The sequence below is a fragment of the Heteronotia binoei genome, chromosome 5 (assembly GCF_032191835.1).
Source record: "Heteronotia binoei isolate CCM8104 ecotype False Entrance Well chromosome 5, APGP_CSIRO_Hbin_v1, whole genome shotgun sequence".
NCBI lineage: Eukaryota > Metazoa > Chordata > Lepidosauria > Squamata > Gekkonidae > Heteronotia > Heteronotia binoei.
Genome location: NC_083227.1, coordinates 129,582,095 through 129,597,861, shown reverse-complemented (window position 1 = coordinate 129,597,861; position 15,767 = coordinate 129,582,095). Strand labels below are relative to the sequence as shown.

Here is a 15,767-nt window from a genome sequence, read left to right as displayed (position 1 = left end):
CTAGATTATTGGGGTATAAAATTCTGAGAGTCAAGAAAGCTTATACCCTGGAAATCTTGGTCTCTAAGGTATTACTAGCCTCTAATTAGCTCTTTTACTGCAGACCAACACCTGAAACTATCCATTTATTCATTTATACACTGTCTTTCTCCTCACTAGGAACTGAAAGTTTCTTGATGTGTTACCTCAATTAGACATAGAGGTAATTTCACTTGGTACAGAATACTGCAACCATTATGTGGATTATAGTGAATAGTAAGGACTATACAACTCCAGTCTTTGCTTGTCTACACTGGCTCTCAATTTGTTTCTGGGCACAATTCAATGTGCTGGTTTTGTTGTTCAGTCACACAGTCGAGTCCAAATCTTTGCGACCTCATGGACAAAGTCACGCCAGGCCCTCCTGTCTTCCACCATCCTCTGAAGTCTGCTTAGATTCGTGTTAGTTATATCAGTAACACTGTCCACCCATCCCATCTTTTCCTGTCCCCTTCTTCTTTTGCCTTCTGTCTTTCCCAGCATCAGGGTCTCCTCCAGTGAGTGCTCCCTTCTCATTTGGTGGCCAAAGTATTTGAGCTTCAGCATCCAACCTTCCAGAGAACAGTCTGGGTTGATTTCCCTTAGGACTGACTGATTTGATCTTCTTGCATTCCAAGGGACTGTCAAGATTCTTCTCCAGCACCACAGCAAAATCTTTTAATTTCATGGCTACAGTCACCATCTGCAGTGATCTTGGACCCCAGAAATGTGAAGTCTGTCACTACTTCCCCTTCTATTTGCCAAGGAGTGATGGGGCCGGATGCCATGAACTTAGTTTTTTTGATGTTGAATTTCAAGCCTACTTTTGTGCTCTCCTATTTCACCCTCAACAAGAGGGTGTTGTTGTTGACCCTTAAATCCCTATATGATTTGCACCAACATACCTGAACCTACCTAACTACTGGGGCTATCTTTGGCCATCTTTTGAGATTAGGCAGGTGGCAATCTGAGAGAGGGCCTTCTCAGTAGTGGCACCAAAACTCTGGAACTCTATCCCTTGGGACATTCACTTGTCCCTTTCTGTTACTTCTGCCAATAGGTGGAGACTTCTCTGTTTCATTCAGCATTCCTTCAGTAATGTTCCCACCTTCTTGCCCTATGTATTAATTGTTGTTTTTAAATGATGTGTTTTTGTTTGATTGTAATGGTTTTAAAGACCTGTTTTATTATGTGTCTTGTTAATTTGTTAGTCACTTTGGTGAAGGTAGAAAGGTGAGGTATAAATCTAATGATGATGATAAAAATTATCCATGGATTAGTTCCAGTGGCCTAGGCACTCTTTGCAAATATCCATAAATGTGGAAGCTTCTACAATGGGAGACAAGTTTATATTTAAATTCAGACTACTCATGAAAACATGGTAAAATACAAATTCTGCTACATAAATTCAAAATGCCTGATAGAGTAAATCTAGATAACAAGCATTATGTAAAAGGAAACAGAGGAAGAGAAAAGATGAGCTGAGGAAAATGATTGTTAATGTGTTCATACTTGATATGAAAGACAACATACTTTATGCAACTTCAGAAATTCTTTCCTGTTTTAAAAGTTTATCCACATCATTTAATATTAAAATAAATATACCTTCTCACCATCAACCCCAGGTGGACCAGGCAAGCCAAGCTCCCCCTAAAGGAAAATATAATGAATAAATTAGGATGATAATCTTACAAAATGCTGCTTGCCAGTGTGATCTTTAAAAAACTCACACCGTTCTAAGTCCATTAAAGGTAATGTGTTTGGAAGGGCATAACACTATTTGGGATTGCCTATTAATTAATCATTCAGAATTTGTGTTGTTCCACAGAAAATACTCTGAAATTGTACAAATATAGTAACTCATTACAATATTTATTCTTAATTGAAAATAACTGAGATTTAGTGACATGAGGTTCTACTTTGAATTCTGATCAAGGGTGTGCCAGGAGTTACAAAAACAGGATTCCATACATTAAAAGATAAAATTTGCTAGACTTGAATACTCATGCTTCTTCAGAATAAAACATGGCATCTTTGTAACAACAACTAAGGGCTTCTAGAGTTATGATGACTGCTTGTAAACTAAAAGTACTTAACTGATAAAACCCAGTTCATACTACTGAAGAAGTTACAATGAGAAACAAGACATATTAATGGCTGCAATATTTTAGAATCTAATAATTTCCTTCCTGCTAATGTTTGAAACTTTAAAATCACTACCCACAACTTTGATCTCCTCTCCATAGTTCTTCAAGAACAAATACCTAAAAAACCGTGTATGAACTAACTGCAGTGCCGTCACATGCAGTAGTTGGTACAGAGCAAAATGTATTTTGTGTAAAGAGAGTGAAATCCAACCTTTGGTCCTGGGGAACCTTGAGGACCCGGTGGCCCTTGAGGACCTGGTGGCCCCTAGAACAAAGGAAAATAAGTTGTCTGTGCATTGCTGCTTAAAGGATAGGTTAAATTTCTGAAATAATAATGTATCACCTCATCTTCTAATGATCAAACAGTAACATTTTTAAACACAGAGACAATGCCATTTGGGATATTGGGCAGGGGAACCTGAGGCAATTAGATGCTAAGAAGCAGTAAAGTAATCTTAACTGAATAATGGAGAGAGACAGCCAGAATCTCTATGATCCCCTCTAACTTTCCCCACCTGTCTTTGGGGAAGCTGTAAGAACTTGCACCAATCAGAACTTGGCTTACTTTGCTACTTTTTCACATGATGAAAGGAATGTGTCGCCAGGATCTAATTGTTAAAAAAAACCCTCATGATTTGCAAACCAAGAATAACACAAGTGCAAATAATCCAATTCCAGCTCCAAGCCCCAACTTGAAAGTGTACAGCTACTGGCTCCCATAACAGATATTCAAGGCACTGCACCGAAGGCACACCCCTTGGTAACTCCATTTTCCCAAGGTAACAGCAATGGGCATAATCTATCTCTTACTGATCTCAGTGTAAGAGTTAAGCATGTGCTCAAATCATGCCCAATGAGTTTACAAAGAAAACAAATTATTGCAGCATCAATTTTTAGATTTAATAAGCCAGAAGAACTGTACAACAAAGCAAGTAACACATCCACGATTTCATCATCAGTATGCTTGATATACATCAATCACGTTGCAAAGGATCATCAGTCATTATTTCATTAATGCAAACCAAATGTTTGGCAAAACTTTCTAAAGATCTCACATCCAGAAATCCAAAGCATCCAAACTACATGCTAGGCCATTCCGACAAACCAATTCAAGCAGGCATCTGGCAAACAGCAATTACCGTCAATTTGATTTTCCCTGTAGCCTGTTATAAAACAATTAGGGTGGTTTTCAAATACATCTGGAATTGAATATTTATGTTGCTCAAATGTTTTGACATTAGCTAGAATGGGAAGATTAAAATGATCTTTTCTCAATAGAAAAAGAATACCACTTAGAAAATTATTTTTGCAGAAAACGGAATTTCCTCACCTATCAATTTCTTGATAGTCTTCATTCATAGACTGAAGTTACAAATTGTGAGAACAACTACTTGATAATTTCATTTGTGAGTCACTTGGAGGAGCTGTTTGTCCACATAACACACATTACTGTGTAAAAATATAGGCAGCCATAACTACCATACCTGAATCTCCCTTGAAAGGCTCTCCAGATGTCCCTGAATTTGCCTGCAGTTGTTCTAGCAGCCGCCTGCAGCTGCTGCTAGAGACAGTTTGGCTGTCAGTACGATGAACAGTGAAGGGTTTTGTTGTTGTTGTTCACTAGTTTTCACTCTTACAGAACCAACACAGGGACCAAGATACAGAGACATAGCACCAGAAGAACAATTGCACTAGTCTGGTACAGGCAGTGCAGAAGACACCACATTTGAAACTCACTTCATTACAGAACCAGCAGGTATTATTTCCCCCTGTACTGCTATTCTGTCTTCATCCTTCTTATTTCAAGGTCTTTTGCCACTGATTGTCCTTCACTGCTGGCAAGTGAATAGCAGCCTTCCTCACTGGCTGTATGACTGTCACAAAAAGATCACTGTGCAGGTGCAGTTCCTTTTCATACATGCAAACAGATTATTTGGACCCTGAACATCCCGCCCCCCAAGGTGGCTGTACACAAAACTTGTTGATCCTGGTTGATCAATTCACTCCATCAGAAGTGGAACTATTACATTATTGCATAGAAGTTACCTTGAGAGCTTCCAAAATTCTGCCATCATAGTCAATTACTACAGTATCACCCTGTTCTCCTTTCATGCCAGGAGGGCCCTGTGAAAAGAAAACAAAAAAAAGCAAAGAAAGGTGATACTAGTGAGGTGAAAAACAAAACATGCTGTTTTTCATATGCTTTTAAGAAGCTAAATTAATTCTAATGCAACACTGAAACAGTTCAGTGCTTTGATTACCAATCGAATTATTCTTATTATCCATTGCAGCAAGAACCGTGCAACATTTACACTGCTATGAACTAGTCCCACTGAAGTCATTGGAACTATACCAAGACATGTGACTTGAGAGCTGCTCCTTTAGTATGAAAGGATTCTTGGTGTTCAAACATTTGATGGCACAACAGTATGGAAGATAACAATTAGTCACACAAATTCACATTAAGAATTTTCTACAACTTGTAAAATAGCCATCCCTAGCAGGGCTGTCTTAACGCATGGGCCCGAAGGGCACTTGCCCGTGGGCCCCACGAGCATACGGGCCCCATACTAATCTGTGTATGATACAGTACTAATAACCAGGTATTGATAGTTTGTGAATATATGAGTAGTTGTCGTAGGGGCCCAGTACACTGCTTTGCCCGGGGCCCATAATGCTGTTAAGATGGCCCTGATCCCTAGTATTCATTCCTGCCATGCCCTAGATAACCCAGACTAGCTTGATCTCATCAGATCTTGGGAGCTAAGCAGGGTTGGCCCTGGTTAGTATTTGAAGGGAGATTACCAAGGAAGTCCACAATCACTATGCCGAGGAAGGAAACAGCAAACCACCTCTGTATGTCTCTTGCCATGAAAACCCTAGAGGGTTCCTATGCCAGCTGTGACTTGACAGCACTTTCCACCACCACTAATATCCACCCCTAACTATAAGTCTACAAACAAAAACCAGGAAGGCAGATTCCAATTAAATAAGTTTCTATTGGATATTTATATGGCTGTCAGTCAAGCTGGTTTATCTAATGTAGTCTATTGCTATCCTCCCTGTGTAACAAATCATACATTTTTCTAAGCACCATCCTAATGACATAAAACTAATAAAATCCCTTAAGGACTTTATATACTTTAGTGAGTTATAGGATGAAAAAAAAATCCATACCCTTGGCCCAATGTGTCCATCTGCTCCCCTTTCACCAGGTCCCCCCTGAAAACAAGCAATGCTTATTAATCCAGTGACAATAATACTGATATGCAATGTGACTTCAGGAGCACTACACAAGCAACAACAGTTTTTAAAGACTTAAAACAATTTTGCTACATCAGCCAAAGGCACTAAAACCTCCTGCAGCCAGCTGGGAGTAGGAATGGGCATGAACCGAACCACGAATCATGATTCATGCTAAAAATGTCCAATTCATGGGTTGTTTTGAACTGGTTCATCTGATCCTGCCACACATGAAATGAACCAGCCTTTCTTCTTGGCATGTTGTTTGGTTCACGTTTGTTTTGTTTTTCCAGACAGCCTGGTGCTGGTACGATTCTTCAGGTGCTGCGCTTCTGGTCAGTTTCCAGTGACACTGACTAGAAGCAGCAGCTCCACTCTTCCCAGTGGCCTGTGCTTCTGGTCAGCTTCCACTGAAACTGACTAGATGCTGAAACTCAGCTCCACTAAAACTGACTAAATGCTACAGCTTAGCTTTCCTGGACACTGTGCTTCTAGTCAGTGAAAGTGACTAGACACCGCAGCTCGGCTTACCTAGCCCCTGCACTTCTGGTCAGTTTCCAGTGAAACTGACTAGATGCCACAGCTGTGCTCTCCCCAGCCCCCTGCAGCTTTTAGTCAGTTTCAGTGGAAACTGAACAGAAGTACAGGGGCTGAAAGGGCTGAGCTGCAGCATCTAGTCAGTTTCCAAGCTTCCTGGGGATGAAACCAAAAGGAAGCTGCAGGGTGGCTTCACATTGTCTCCCCAGCTTGATATACTTTCAGATAGTAGTTTACTGGGGTCACCTGCTTTGGGGGGGCTATAGCTTTGGTCTCCCAAATTCCAATTTGCATAAACTTGGAAAGCTGGTAGAGAAGAGTCCGCTGAAGAGTTTGCCACAAGTTTGGCATCTCTAGCCCACTTGGGGGCTGTTCTGCACCTCCCTGAACTGAACGAACCAATGAACCATGAATTGTTTGGGAAATTAAAAAAACTTAAATGAACTGAACCACCAATTTGGGCAACCCAACGAATCATGAGCCAAATCACCATTTTCATGTTCTGTGCCCATCCCCAGTTGGGACCTAACATTACCAGCACCACATTACTAAAAAGCCAAGCCATTTAAAAACAATTATGAAATTAACATGGCAAATATTAAAAACAAACACCCCTTCACAAAAGCTAACAATCTAAAAATAGTATTCTTTTTCTATGATTAGCTCCTATAGACAGTAATAGATGTATTAGATTAGTTTAGGTTGATATGATTATGTCATATACTTCTGTATAATTTTTTTCTTTTTTTCTAACTATTTTATAATGTTGTTACTTGGACTTTAGCTTAATAAAAATTATTTTTTAAAAAACAAAAACACAAAAGCTAACAATCCAACCGAGTATCTGGTACATCAGCATTACAAATCAAGATTATAATCACATTTTGAAATAAGTACGCTTGAGGGTGTTCTCACGCACAAAAAAAGCCATGATACATCAAAGTGTGATGTATGGTTGGATGCAAACTCCATGAAGCAGACCAATAATAAAAAAAACACACCCAGGAATTTGTTAAATTGACTTTGCATAAACAAAGCTATTTCCCTCCTTTTTGCTGTAGTTCTCTTATTTCTAAGCTAAGGCTCATGAGTCATCATGGAACGAGTTCTAAAGTGCTGCAGCTTAGCATGAAGAAAGATGTAAAACTGAATGAGTGTTCACAGCTGGATCTTCCTGTCTTCATAACAAAAGTCACTAACAAGCATGCCAGTGAACTGAATATTGGTTCATGGTATCTGTCTTGCCCCCTCTCATGGATTGCTGCCTTGATGTGGTGAGAGGGCTTGTGCGGTTCAGTGAGGCTGTGGGCTATGCCATGCAGGGCCACCCAAGATGGACAGGCCACAGCTGAGAACCCAGACAAAATGTGATCCACTGGAGAAGAAAATGGCAACCCACTCCAGTATTCTTGCCAAGAAAATCCCATGGACAGTAACAGAAGGCTAAAATATATGGCGCTGGAAAATGAGCCCCTCAGGTCAGAAGGTGCCCAATATTCTACTGGGGAAGAGCAAAGGGCAAGTCCAAGTAACCACAGAAAGAGTGAAGCGGCTGGGCCAAAGCTGAAAGGATGCTCAGCTGTGGAATGGATGCATCTGATGGTGAAAGGAAAGTCCAATGCTGCAAAGAACAATACTGCATTGGAACGTGGAATGTAAGATCTATGAATCAAGGTAAACTGGATGAAGTCAAACAAGAAATGGCAAGACTGAACATCGACATCTTGGGAATCAGCAAACTAAAATCAACAGGAATGGGTGAATTTAACTCAGAGGATCACTACATCTATTATTGTGGGCAAGAGTCCCGTAGAATAAATGGTGTGGCCTTTATAGTTAACAAGAGAATGAGGAAGGCAATAATGGGATACAATCTCAAAAATGACAGAATGATCTCGGTCCATATCCAAGGCAAATCATTCAATATCACAGTAATCCAAGTCTATGCCCCAACCACTGATGCAGAAGAGGCTGAAGTGGACCAGTTCTACGAAGATCTACAACACCTTCTAGAATTAACTCCAAAAAAAGATGTCCTCCTCATCATAGGGGACTGGAATGCCAAAGTAGGAAGTCAAAAGGTAAGCGGAACAACTGACAAGTTTGACCTTGGAGAACAAAAGGAAGCCGGGCAAAGACTAATAGAGTTTTGTCAAGAGAACAAACTGGTCACAGTGAACACCCTCTTCCAACAACCTAAAAGACAATTCTACACATGGACATCACCTAATGGGCAACAAAGAAATCAGATTGATTATATACTCTGCAAAGATGGAGAAGCTCCTTACAGTCAGCAAAAGCAAGACCTGGAGCTGACTGCAGCTAAGATCAAGAGCTACTCATTGCAAAATTTAGGCTTAAACTGAAGAAAACTGGGGGAGCCATTAGGTCATTCAGGTTTGACCTTGATCACATTCCTTATGAATATACAGTGGAGGTGAAGAATAGGTTTAAGGAACTAGAGTTGATAGACAGAGTGCTGGAAGAACTATGGAAGGAGGTTCATGACATTGTACAGAAGACAGCAATCAGCACCATCCCAAAGAAAAAGAAATCCAAGAAAGTAAAGTGACTGTCTGATGAGGCTTTACAAATAGCTGAGGAAAGAAGAAAAGCAAAAGGCAAAGGTGAAAAGGAAAAATTCACCCAACTGAATGCAGATTTTCAGAGAATAGCGAGATAAGGAGGCCTTCCTGAAGGAACAATGCAAAGCAATAAAGGAAAATAATAGAATGGGAAGGACAAGAGATCTCTTTAAGAAAACTGGAGAAATCAAGGGAATGTTTTGTGCAAAGATGGCCATGATAAAGGACAAAAACAGTAGGGACATAACAGAAGCAGATGAGATCAGGAAGAGGTGGCAAGAATACACAGAAGAATTGTACAAGAAGGATCTCAGTGTTCCTGACAACCATGACAGTGAAATCGCTGACCTTGAGCCAGACATTCTGGAATGTGAAGTCAAATGGGCCTTAGAAGGCATTACTAACAACAAAGCGAGCAGAGATTACGGTATCCCAGTTGAGCTATTCAAAGTCTTAAAAGATGATGCTGTTAAAGTGATGTATATATTATGTCAACAAATTTGAAAAACACAACAGTGGCCACACGATTGGAAAAGGTCAGTTTATATTCCAATCCCAATGAAGGGTAATGCCAAAGAATATTCAAACTATTGCACCATTGCACTCATTTCACATGCCAGCAAGGTCATGTTAAAAATTCTACAAGCTAGGTTTCAGCAGTATGTAGATAGGGAACTACCAGAAGTTCAAGTTGGGTTTCGGCGAGGTAGAGGAACTAGAGATCAAATTGCCAACATTCGCTGGATTATGGAGAAAGCACGGGAGTATCAGAAAAAACGCCTATTTCTGTTTCATTGACTACATTAAAGCCTTTGATTGTGTGGATCACAACAAACTGTGTCAAGTCCTTAAAGAGATGGAAGTACCAGACCACCTCACATGTCTCCTGAGAAACCTGTATAAGGGTCAAGAAACAACTGTCAGAATGCAATATGGAACAACTGATTGGTTTAGAATAGGAAAAGGAGTTCGGCAAGGATGTATATTGTCACCCTGCTTATTTAATTTATATGCAGAGTCATCATGCGGAATGCTGGCCTGGATGAAGCAGAAGCCGGAATTAAGATTGCCGGGGAAAACATCAACAACCTCAGATGGCTGGACAGTGTTACTGATGTAACTAACACGAATTTGAACAGACTTCGGAGGATGGTGGAAGACAGGAGGGCCTGGCATGACTTTGCCCATGGAGTCGCAAAGGGTCGGACTCGACTGTGCAACTGAACAACAAAATCTGTCTTGCCGCTTCCTGTTGACCTGCCATGATCACCACTTTCTCTTTCACTGAGGAACATGAACACTGCAGGCTGTGTGCCTAAGTCAAGAAGGCTAATAGCTTGAAAGGCTACTCAATTTGCTGGCATGATAATGTCAGTTTACTTATGAAGCTGGACTTATGGTGGATGTGTTGAGATTCCACTGCTTATATTGCACATACTATAAAGGCACTAATGTAGAACTGGAAATACATCATTCTTGTATTGTTCCAACTTCAGTTATATGTGCTGCTGAAGCGAGTATGAAATGCATCAGTCTTAATCCTGTCTCAAAAAAGACATCTAAGAAGAGTTTGGTTTAATGTATTAAATGTAATTAATGTAATCCTAGTCTCTGCAAGCATGTGGAGGGACCTATTAAAATGGTCCACCTCTGTTGGTTACTGGATCCAAAAGATATCCTCAGGAAACCATCAGCTGACTGACAAGAAGTTAACATTTGCTTATAAACAGAAGTGGAATTCTAGCAGGAGCTCCTTTACATATTAGGCCACACACCCCTGATGTAGCCAATCCTCCAAGAGCTTACAAAAAAGAGCCTTGTAAGCTCTTGAAGGATTAGCTACATCAGGGGTGCGTGGCCTAATATGCAATTAAATTAAATTACAAGACACAATTTAAGATGCTGTTTTTGACCTTTAAAGACCTAAATTGTTTGGGTCCAAGGTGCATGAAAAATACCTACCATATTTTTCGGACCATAAGACGCACTTCCTCCCCGCCAAAAAAAAGTGGGGGAAAAAGTGTGTGCGTCTTATGGAGCGAAGGGACGATAGGATGTACCTTCCTCCGGGGGCGGGGATCAGCTGCTTCCGCCTCCGATCCCGGTGCTTCCCCCGCGCCTGCCTGCCTGGCTCCAGCTCTGCTTCCAGCAAGCGCTGGGATCGCTCCACGCTGCCCCCACCGCAAACCCAGTGCTTCGCGAGCGCTGGCTGCGGAGGTGGCAAGCTTGCTTCCTCCGTGCCTGTCTGCCTGGCTCCAGCTCTGACACTTACAGCAAGCGCCAGGATCACTCCCTCCACCCTCCGATCCCAGCGCTTGCTTTAAGCATCAGAGCTGGAGCCAGGCAGACAGGCATGGAGGAAGCGATGGGTTTGCGGTGGGGGCAGCGTGGAGCGATCCCAGTGCTTGCTGGAAGCAGAGCTGGAGCCAGGCAGGCAGGCGCGGGGGAAGCGCCGGGATCGGAGGCGGAGGCAGCGGATCGCCCCCAGGAGGAAGGTGCATCCTATGGTCTGGAGTGTCTTATGGACCGTAAAATACGGTACTTCTTTATTAATCTTCTCACTCTCCATGATTTGCCAATGAGGCCATCTCAGGTAGAAACAAGGCTGTTCAGATGACAACCTTCTTAATAGTTGCCCTAATTTTATGGAACTTGCTGCTATATAATGTCTGCTTGTCCCTCCTTCTTGGTTCCTAATAGGAGCAGGTTATGACTATACTTTTGATTTGAACATCTGATATTGGATTGTGACATGTGAACCATTTTTATGTTGCTTATCCTTGTGCTGCTTTTGATTTTTTGATTTTTTGGTTTAATTGCTTTTAATATTTGTTGTGATCTGTATAGAGAAGTATACGAGTCTTGTAAAATAATATGAGTGAACACATAAAACATTTATACACCACTGTTCTGTATACTCAAAGCAATCTAAAAATAAATTTAGATAAATAAAATCAGTATAAAACATCAGCAGAATACAAATCCAAACCAAATGCAAAATATAACCCAGATTAATATCCTCTGAAAAAGTGAAGTTTTTCACCCTCTCCAGGGAAAAAAAAAAGTTTTTCAAAACAGTTTCTAGAAGAAGATTCTACAATTTGAGTATTCAGTAAATAGCATGGTGTGGGTTGACAATGTCCTTACCTGGCTCAGCAGCACAGTCAGAAAGGTATGCTGCCCTTTTCTTATGTGGCACTGTGATCAACACACAGGATTGGCAACTGTAGCATTATCTCAAATTTTTGTGCTGGTTTCTTAATTATTATGCTGGTGTACATTGCTGTGAGGCCACAAAGATCTTAAAACATACCTAAAATATTTATTTGGGACTTCTGATAGGTGATATATGGGGAAGGATTCAGAACTGCTTTGTTAGTTCCATTCAAGCCAGAGATGTTGCTACTGAACTATGCTGCTATGATTGCTAAGAAATTTAGAATTATTATATTGAGTCTAATAACTGCTGTAAAGTTCATTTTTGCTGGCATCGAATATCAGTTTGAAGCCAGTCCAGCAGCAGTTTGAGAAAATGAAGGATTCTAGACATTGATTCTAGCCTAAAAGCTCAGATTCTCTTGTCCAGTGTCTCTGTCCTCACCGACATTCATTTAAACAAGAAAGAAAAGGGGCAAGAGAAAGGTGATTAAGGAATAGGACAAATGAGAAAAAGGAGCTCAATAAATAAAGGAGTCACAGACTGATGGCTGTGCCCATTTTGTGGCTTTTTGTTCCTCCAGTACCTTATGAGGAACTGAGGTGGATTAAACTTTCAGCATATTTAATGGAAGTTCATAAGCAGGAATCTTACTACTCTTAGTATTGGTGAGTACAATACCTACCTGTGCCCCTGGAAGTCCATTTATGCCCTTCTTCCCCTTTGCCCCAACACTTCTTTATTCACCTACACCAGTTAAAAGAAGTTTAAGGAAAGAAGTTCAAAGATTTCTAAGCAGGCATTTTACTACCATCAATACTTGTAAGTACTAACAAGAAGAATTTTTTGAAGAAGAACCTCAAGTTCTAGAAAGTGAAGGGAAAGCTGCTCTGAAAGCAATTAGGAGAAACAAATCACCAGGAGTAGGTGGAATATCAATAGAACTATTCCAAACCACAGAAACTGAATCCATCAAAATATTAACAAGATTGTGCCAACAAATATGGAAAACAAAACAATGGCTCACATAGACTCACTCAATTTACGTTCTAATTAAAAAAGGAGATGTCAAAGACTCCAGCAAAGACCATCCCATTAATTTCTCACCACAAATAAAGTGATGCTCAACATCATACAACAGGACTGTTAGCCATATATGGAATGAGAAATGCCATATGTTCAAGCTGGATTCAGAAAAGAAAGAGACACTAGAGAAATTTTAATTGGTTACTGGAGCATACTAGAGAATTTCAGAAGAAAACCAGCTTGTGTTTCATAGATAACAATGCTTTTGACTGTCTGGATCATGAAAAGCCATGGCTGGTTTTAAAAGAAATGTGTGTGCCACAGCATCTGATTGTTTTGATGCACAACCTATAGAAGAGGCTACTGTTAGCACAGAATATGGAGAAACAGAACGGTTTCCAATTGCCATAGGGGTCAGACAAGGATGTATTTTATCTCCCATTCTCTTCAGTCTATATGCAGAATATCATAAGGGAAACTGGATTAGATTTAGATGAAAGTGGAGTGAAAATTGGTGGAGAGAACATTAACAATTTGAAAATATGCAGTTGACACCACATTACTGGCAGAAGATAACTATTGGGATATCTGATTAATATAGCAGAGTTTTGCCCAGTCACAGTAGTGTGATACTGAGTGCAATAAATAAATCTCCCATGATATTGCAAAAAAGATAAACTTGCATTTGTTGACATAGATCCAGTTCACATTCAGTCAAAATAAGAGAGAGAAGCCTAATCTATAGAATACTTTCCCTATCACAAATAGCCAGTTTGTTCAGTATCATGTGTGTGGGAATATGAGGGCATTGTATCTATAGGAGGGACCTGCAAAGACATTTCTCTGCATGCAATATTAAGAAGATGTGAAGTCAGTAAAAGGGCAAAGAGAGAGGAGGGGGCAGAGGGCAGCTTTGTCAGGTTAAGACAAAGACAGCAAACCCATTCAAGGAGATAACACCTATACACACTTGGAGTGATGTAGCCCCCCCCATTTCCTTGCATGCTGAGTAGCTCTCTCCAACACTCCCTCTCAACTCTTTATGCTGTTAATGTTCACAATGTTCAGGTTGTCTTGCAAGTCTTGGTATTGTCTCTTGGTGGCAGTTTGATAAATGTCTGCTGTTGTCTTCTCAATGGGACAGTACTGTAGCTTGACAAGTTGCCCCTGAGTGGGCAATAATTCCTTGTTTACAACTTGCACAACTTATAGCACCACTCCCAAAGAATACATAACTGCTGATATGTCTTCTCCAGCCCAGTTTGCATCTGCATATCCCAATAAAGTGGGATTGTTGATTGCTGGCAGTCTCAGTTGAAAGAGCTGCAATACCCTTTAAGTACCTCATCAAGAAGAAGAAGATAAAGAAGATATTGGATTTATATCCCGCCCTCCACTCTGAAGAGTCTCAGAGCGGCTCACAATCTCCTTTACCTTCCTCCCCCACAACAAACACCCTGTGAGGTGGGTGGGGCTGGAGAGGGCTCTCACAGCAGCTGCCCTTTCAAGGACAACTTCTGCCAGAGTTATGGCTGACCCAAGGCCATTCCAGCAGGTGCAAGTGGAGGAGTGGGGAATCAAACCCGGTTCTCCCAGATAAGAGTCCGCACACTTAACCACTACACCAAACTGGCTCTTTTAAAGTGCAGTCCAGTCCTTTGTGGTGGGTGTGCTAACCCTTCTGGATAATATACTTACAGCTATTGCAATGTCAGGTCTTCTTGTCAGCACTAAATGAGGAAGCTTGCCTACGGCAGCTCTGTAGATATTGTCTGGTGGTGGTTCATTGGAGGGGGGAGGGGTCAGAGGCAGCTCCCAGATGAAAACAAAGAGAGGCATCTCATTCACGGAGATAGCACCTATGCACACTTGGAGTGATGTAGCATCCCCCCAAGTCTTTGCATGTTGAGTTGCTGACTCCAACAAAAACAGCAATTGATGAAGGTGAGGGCAGAAAGTGGCAAAGCAGGATTACAACTGAACATCAAGACAAAAGTAATGAGTACTGGGGGGGTTTCAGAACTTTAAAGTTGATGATGGAGAAATTGAAATTGTTAAAGATGTTCTATTCCTTGGCTCCACCAACCAAAATTGAGACTGAATCCAAGAAATCAGGAGAAGATTGAGACTGGGAAGGGCAGCCTTAAAAGAGATAGAAAAAGATTCTTCAGTGTAAAGATGTATTGCTGGCAACCAAGATCAAGTTAATTCATGCCATAATATTCCCCATTACTATATATCAACGTGAAAGCTGGACAATGAAAGAAAAAAAGTTGAAGAAAGCTGAAAGGAAGGAAGTTGATTCTTTTGAAATGTGGGGTTGGAGGAGAGTTTTATGCATACCGTGGACCACCCCAAAAGACAAACTAGTAGTTCTAGATGAAATCAAGCCTAAACTTTACATAGAAGCTAAAGTGGCTAAAGTGAGGCTATTGTACTTTGGTCATGTTATGAGAAGACACTAGATGGACTGGCTCTATAAAGGAAGCCACAGCCCTCAGTTTGCAAGACCTGAACAAGGCTGTTAACAATAGGTTGCTTTGAGGACAATAATTCATATGGTAACTATAAGCTGGAAGTGACATGATGGCACTTAACACATACACAGTACTAGTAAGTACAATACCTACCTGTGGCCCTGGAAACCCATCTATGCCTCTCTCCCCCTTTGGGCCAATACTTCCTTTTTCTCCCTGTAGTGAAAGAAGTTTAATGAAAGAAGTTCAAGGAAAAGTTCCTAAGCAGGGGTTTTACTGATGTTAGTACTGTTGAGTATGATGATACCTACCTGTGGCCCTGGAAGCCCATCTATGCCTTTCTCCCCCTTTGGCCCGACACTTCCTTGTTCTCCCTATACCAGTTAAAAGAAGCTTAATGATAGATGTTCAAGGAAAGTTCCTAAGCAGGGACTTTACTACTGTTAGTACTATTAAGTAAAATACCTACCTGTGGCCCTGGAAGCCCATCTATGCCTCTCTCTCCTTTTGGGCCAATATTTCCTTGTTCTCCCTATAGCAGTTAAAAGAAATTTAATGAAAGATGTTCAAGGAAAGT

At 40.9% G+C, this 15,767-nt stretch overlaps 2 protein-coding genes across 2 annotated transcripts in view; both read right to left on the bottom strand.

The window, feature by feature from the left end:
- NME5 (NME/NM23 family member 5) overlaps positions 1 to 5,935 on the bottom strand; it is a 130,413-nt gene extending 124,478 nt beyond the window's left edge. The window contains exon 1 of the mRNA XM_060240391.1: positions 5,925 to 5,935. The gene's annotated coding sequence lies outside the window, so the exon portion shown is untranslated. The remainder of the gene's footprint in view (positions 1 to 5,924) is intronic.
- LOC132572052 (collagen alpha-1(XXIII) chain-like) overlaps positions 1 to 15,767 on the bottom strand; it is a 66,278-nt gene that overhangs the window by 42,702 nt on the left and 7,809 nt on the right. The window contains exons 7-13 of the mRNA XM_060238839.1: positions 15,660 to 15,722; positions 15,502 to 15,564; positions 15,344 to 15,406; positions 5,343 to 5,387; positions 4,212 to 4,289; positions 2,377 to 2,430; positions 1,624 to 1,668 (exon numbers count right to left, since the gene is read on the bottom strand). Coding sequence (XP_060094822.1) covers positions 1,624 to 1,668; positions 2,377 to 2,430; positions 4,212 to 4,289; positions 5,343 to 5,387; positions 15,344 to 15,406; positions 15,502 to 15,564; positions 15,660 to 15,722 — 411 coding nt within the window. The remainder of the gene's footprint in view (positions 1 to 1,623; positions 1,669 to 2,376; positions 2,431 to 4,211; positions 4,290 to 5,342; positions 5,388 to 15,343; positions 15,407 to 15,501; positions 15,565 to 15,659; positions 15,723 to 15,767) is intronic.